Source organism: Octodon degus, unplaced genomic scaffold (genome assembly GCF_000260255.1).
Source record: "Octodon degus isolate 3935 unplaced genomic scaffold, OctDeg1.0 scaffold00018, whole genome shotgun sequence".
In the NCBI taxonomy this organism is placed as follows: domain Eukaryota; kingdom Metazoa; phylum Chordata; class Mammalia; order Rodentia; family Octodontidae; genus Octodon; species Octodon degus.
Window position 1 is genome coordinate 22,189,672 of NW_004524594.1, and position 6,439 is coordinate 22,196,110.

Here is a 6,439-nt window from a genome sequence, read left to right on the forward strand (position 1 = left end):
TTTCCTAATGTTGAACTTTATTTTATTTATTTACAATTCTATGAACTTTAATATATCTCTATAGACTTGTATAACCACAACCATAATCCATTTCTTATTTAATAAGGAAAAAAAGTAAGCTTTTTTTTTTTTGTGGAACCGGGAAGATAAGCTTCCCCCCCACCATAAATTTTATTGAGAAACAAATAGCAACGAGACAGTTTCAAACCAAATTGGTAGGACAGTTTCAATAATTAACACACTGCATACATTCTTCCTAGTGGTTAATTGCTGTACAAGATGTGGACTTGATATCCTATTTACAAATACCATTAGAACAAATCCCTCTATTCATTAAGAGAGTGACCTGGTCTTGAAAGAAAAAAGGATTAAATATTTCAAGGAATGCCTGCATACAGTTTTCTCTCTCTCTCTCTCTCTCTCTCTCTCTCTCTCTCTCTCTCTCTCTCTCTCTTTTTTTTTTGGCGGAACCAGGGATTGAACTCAGGCCCTTGCGCTTGCCAGGGAAGCACTTATTCCACTGAGTCATCTCCCCGGCCCTTTTCTCTTTTATTTTTCTCTTTCCCTTCACTACTGTGATTTTCAACTTTTGGTCCCAGGATCTTTTCATACTCTTCTAAATTACTGAGGATCCCTAACAGCTTTTGTTTATGTAGATAATCCTGTATTTACCATATTAGGAATTAAAGATATTTAAACATATTCATAAATTCATTATAAATAACAATAATGGACTGATTACACATTTATAAACTATTTATTTATTTATTTATTTATTTAGCAGAACAGGGGATTGAACTCAAGCCCTTGTGCTTGCCAGGGAAGCACTTATTCCACTGAGCCATCTCCCCGGCCCTATAAACTCTTTTTTTTTTGGTACCTGACATTGAATCTGGGATCTTGTGCTTGCCAGGCAGGCACTTATGCTGCTGAATTATCTCCCTGACCCTAAAACATTTTTTATGGAACACATATTTCCAAAATCAAATCAACTGAGAAGACGGCATCTTCACTGGCATATAATTCAAATGCCACACAATTCACCAACTCTGAGTGCACAATTCAATGGCTTTTAGTGTATTCAGAGTTGTTCAATCATTAGCTCAGCATAAGAGAACATTCTCATTCCATAGAGAAGCTCCACATTCTTTAGCTGTCACTCTTCCTAGCCTGCCCATCCCTCCACCTCTTGCCTCAGGGAACTACTAATCTACTTTCAGACTCCAGAGGTTTGCCTGTTCTGGACATTTCATGTAAACCAAATCATAATATGTGGTCTTCCTTTCAATTAGTAGCATTATGGGGTGAGTAGTGCATGTGTGCTGTGTGTGTGCTGTGTGTGTGTGTGTGTGTGTGTGTGTGTGTGTGTGTGTGAGATGGAGGCATCATACTAACTGTGTTAGCCCACTGATGAGTTTATAGCTGACTTGCTTGGAGGAGGTGGGGTCTGGTTAGAGGTAAGTCACCAGAGCATGAGCACAACCTGGAAGAGTACTCTTGTGCTCACATATCTCTGCTTCCTGCTATGGGTTAAGCAGTTTTCTTTAGCCATCTGCCACCTCCGATCCCCTGCCATATTGTTTCTTCCCTGGACCCAATCAATTATGGACTAAATCCTCTAAAAAACATGAGCAAAAATAAAGCTCTCTTTAAGTTTTGAGTATCAAGTATTATGTACAAGTGACAGAAAAGTAATTACACAGACTGTTTACTTTTTAGTTACTGTGAACAATGCTATGAACATTTGTATGCCAGGTTTTATGTTTTTGGATTTTTTTTTTTTTAAGGTATATACCTAGGAATAGAATTCCAGGTCAAAAATTAACTCTTTAGATTTTCATTTTTTAAGACAGGGTTTCATTGAGTCACTAAATTGCCCAGGTTGGGCTTGAATAATCCTTGTGCCTCAGCCCATGCCTGGCCTGTGTTTAACCTTTTCAGGAACTGACAGACTGTTTTTGCAAGTGGCTGCACTATTTAACATTTCCAACAGTAGTGTCTGAAGATGACATGGTTTTACATTTCTATAAATCTTTTTTTTTTGTGGGGAGAGAATTTTTTAAAAAAAAATTTATTTATTTATTTGGTATAGGGTCTTGCTACCTAGCTCAGACTTGTAGTGATCCTCCTGTCTCAACCTCCCTAGCGCTGGAATTAAAGGCATATGCCACCATGCTGGGCTTTGGCATGCTCAGTGTCCGGGGGTTGGAACAGGTATGCAGTAATGAGGATCAAACTTTGGTCCTTCAGTTTGTCAGGCACATGCTTAGACCACTAAGCTATCTCCCCAGCCCCTATTTCTCCAAATCTTTAATAGAAGACAGAATACCATTTTTGTTGAGTATATAAAAAAATCTAGACTCAGATATAGCTGAAGGAAGAAGAAACATTTTAATGTCTTTTAAGTTATTATTTAACATAACACCAAAAATCTACAAGTGGTAGCATTGTGGTTTTTTTGGTACCAAGACTTGAACTCAGGACCTCAAACATGCCAGACAGGCACTGCACTGCTGAGCTATACCTCCAGCCCTGTGGCAGCATCTTAAAGGTTGATTGCAAAGTAGAATTCTAAACCACATAAACAAGGTTTTTATACTTATATATCAAAATTGAACCAATTAACAGAAAAAAAAAAGCCAGGAGTGGTAGCACATGCCTGTAATTTTGGCACTCAGGAGGCTGAAGTAGGAGGATCACCATGAGTTTGAGACCAGCCTGGGCTAAACAGTGAGTTCAACGGCAGCCTGAAGTACGTAGCAAGACCTTGTCTCAAAACAACAGAAAAAAGGTCATTATTGAAAAGAACAGGACATTTGAATGAAGTACCAATGATAATTTCTCAGTTTTAATTAATGTAGCATGTTAAAAAATTTAAGAAAAGCTGGAATCATAAGCCAAAATCAATCTTTCCTCTTTTTAATGATTGTCTCAGTTATTCTGTTATAATGATAGCTGACCAGCACAGATGGCTAACAGTGCTGGCATGTTCTAGAACATTCAGGTTTTGGTGTCAGGAGCCCTATTCTCTGTTGTTCTTTGTTTTCTGTCTTTCTGAGATAGGGTCTCTCTATGCAGTTCAAGTTAGCCTTGAGTTCACTTTGTAGCTTAGTATGGTCTCAAACTCTCGACAATCCTGCCTCAGCCTCTTGGGTGCTGGGATTACAAGGGTTCATCACCATGCCTGGCTTCCTCTGTTGCTCTTGTACCTTCAAAACAAATATGAACATGGGGCAAAAGGCAAATAATGTCAGAACATTACTGTAAAAATAGTTCTGGGCTCCTATATCTTCTGAAAAATGTATGATTTCAGGATCTATGGACTTCATGTTGAGAACTGCTGCTCTTTTCTTGTCTTTTTTTTCTTTTTAAGTGGTGCTGGTGATGGAACCCAGGACCTTACGTACTCTAGGTGATGCTCCACCACTAGGCTACATCCTAGTCCTAAAGCTCCTTAATTAAAGGCAGGGAGTTTTGCTTGATTTGTTCACTGCTATATCCCCTTTGCCTAGCCAATGTCTGGCACATAACAGATGCTCAGTAAGTATTTATTAAATGAAGGCACACATCTATAATCCTAGCACTCGAGAGGCTAAGGCAGGATAACTGCTTTAAACTCAAACCCACCCTGAGCCACATAAGTTCAAGGCCAGCTTGAACTATACAGTGAAAGTCTTATTTTTTTTCAAAAAAGAATTAAGTGAATGGCTGAAGGGCTGTTGAGATAGCTCAGCAGACTAAGTTCTTGTTTAGGCAAGCACAAGAGTGGGGATTCAATCCCTGGCACCACATGCCCTCCCAGCCCTGCTCCCGGGCAGGCTGAGCTGGCCACCAAGACTGTGCACAGTGGTACACACCTGTAATCCCAGCACTGGGAAGGCTGAAAACAGGAGGATCACTACAAGTCTGAGCTGTGTAGTGAAATGTACACAGCTATATCAAATGCATAAAAAAATTAAAATTAAAAAAAGGAATGGCTGACTGAATAAGTGAATGTAATAATACTTGTAATTATGTTCAGCTTGGAATTAAGACAAAAAGAACTCAAGATATTTATAGTTTTAGTATAATTTAAAATTTTATAAATGTTAAATATTTAATCAGGAAATAAAAGAAAAAAATTTTTTTTCAGAAAAAGCATCTAAATTCAGGGGTGGGAAAAATAGCTTGGAATATTGAAGTCTATTCCCACAGTATGTACATGGGAAAGCAACAGCCTCTAATGAAGGAAACACTTCCTGAAAACTAGAACACTCCCTGTGACCTAGAAATGGGGCAAAACCAGGAAAAGAGGGCAAACTATAAAGGCTGCCACTTCACCTCATCTTTCACACTTATTTTTCCAACCCATACTGCCTGGGGACATTTCACAGAGTTGAGGAGAATTATGTACAAAATGAACAGGGAATCTGCATGTAAGATGGGACATGCAAGAATTCATAAGTAATAAAAACACTAAGCTTTGAGGACTAAATTAAGATAATATATTTATACCAGAAAGGATCCTGAGGACCTAACTTTATGATTCACATATTATGAGTGTTATGGATATGGATTTATTTTATTATTATTATTTTTTAATCTATTTAGTACCGGATCTGTAGCATCTCACTACACAGATTGGACTTGTAGTGATCCTTCCTGTTTTTCAGTCTCACAAGCGCTGGGATTATAGGCAATCACCACACCCAGTCTCAATTGCCATCTCAGTGTACCCCACGGGTGGGGCTGGCACAGCAGGTGGGGGATGGATATGAAAGGCAATATTCATACAATAAACTGCTTCATAAAGGTGAGGTAGCCAATCAGTATTCTGGTTAGTATGGAGTTATCATGTAGTTATTGTTTTTAGTGAATAAAATTCAGTGAACACACCATCCTCAAGCTGAAGAATTTGGTCAGTATTTAACACCTGCAGAAGCACTTTGGATCTTACTAAATTCCAGGCAGTTATCCTTAGGAAGGATTATCAGTTAAGGAAGGCAGGGAATAGGTTTAACAGAACATAAATTATGCACTCTGGCTTTAGTCCAGCTCTGCCACACTTAGTAACTGGCTGGCAGTAGGTAAATTCCTAAATGCTTCTGTTTGTTTGTGACAGGCTCTTGCTATGTAGTCCAGGATGGCTTCAAACTCATGGTGATCCTCCTGCCTCCTAAATGCTGGGATTATAGCCATATGCCACCATGCCAAACTCTGAATGCTTCTATAGGCTACTTTCCCCGCTTCTCCTTTTCTGAATTCAAGAATAATTATGAATATAAACATTTATGAAACATTTTGATGTTCTTTTTTTTTTGTGGAACCAAGGATTGAACTCAGGCCCTTAGACTTGCCAGGTAAACACTTATTCTACTGAGCTATTGCCCCAGCCCCAACATTTTGATTCTCTTGAAAATACTGAATCAAATGTAAGAAGTTAAATGTATTACTCAGAAGTTAAAATATTCCAGTAAATTTTAACATTGCCAAGTCTAAAATAATAGTCAATTTTTTCCATCCTCTGAAAAGCCTACAAAGTACTTCCTACGGCTAAGACTGAAACTGGCCACCATAGTAACTGCTGAGCTGTTTACAAAACACTTTAGCATCTCTCTCATTGATCCTGATGGAAGCAGGGCAGGAAGAACCATTTCTGTTGACAAAGAAAGCGAAGTGTGAAGATACTGAACACCATAACTAAGAAGCAGAACTGGCACCAGGTAGGTTTTGAGAACTCAGTTGTTGCTCCAAGACTGCTCCTTGCCTTGCGGAGCGATGAGAGAGAAGTGGCTCCTGGCAAAGCTTTAAAGACCCGAGAACTGGGAAATGCCTGTCCAGCTTCCCAGGCCCTGAATGCACTGCTCAGCTTACCTGCAGTTTTACAGCAATGACCACGGAGTTAAGATCTTTATCCATTTCTTTTAGCATAACGAGCTTCTTCAGAGTCAAGCTGAACAGCCTAGAAAAATAAAAAGAAGATCCTGTTAGATATAAGAAATGTGTGATGAAAAAAAAGAAATGTGTGAGAAACTAATAGTCTTCTAGGGGATCCTGTTCTACCTAAAATAAGACTGAGAAGGCCACTCCCAGCCAATGCCTTCTCCTTCAGTAAAAGAATGTCCTTTTTACTTTTTATGCTTGGCGAGGTGGGGAGAGCAATCATGAGCTGTGCAAAGTCATGACAGAATTAATAGTTAAGGCTAAGGAGACTGCTTGGCAGTCCAAGCACCTGCTTGGCAAGCACAAGGCCCTGGGTTTGATCCCTGGTACCATATGCTATGTTGGGAAACTGCAAAGAAATAAGACACATTTCTAAAAAAAAAAAAAAAAGCCCAGGCAGTGCCTCCCCCACCCCGCCAGCAGAGTAGGATTTTCTGCCGAGTTCCGGGAGCCTCTAGACCCAGTCCTAGCCCAGGTCCGGTGAGTGTGCGGAGAGCTTCCTGCTACCCTGCGCCGG

At 39.5% G+C, this 6,439-nt stretch overlaps 1 protein-coding gene across 1 annotated transcript in view; it reads right to left on the reverse strand.

Annotated features, from left to right (window-relative positions):
• The window catches only part of Pacs1 (phosphofurin acidic cluster sorting protein 1), a 218,023-nt gene that overhangs the window by 65,484 nt on the left and 146,100 nt on the right, over positions 1 to 6,439 (reverse strand). The window contains exon 2 of the mRNA XM_004627207.2: positions 5,854 to 5,941. Coding sequence (XP_004627264.1) covers positions 5,854 to 5,941 — 88 coding nt within the window. The remainder of the gene's footprint in view (positions 1 to 5,853; positions 5,942 to 6,439) is intronic.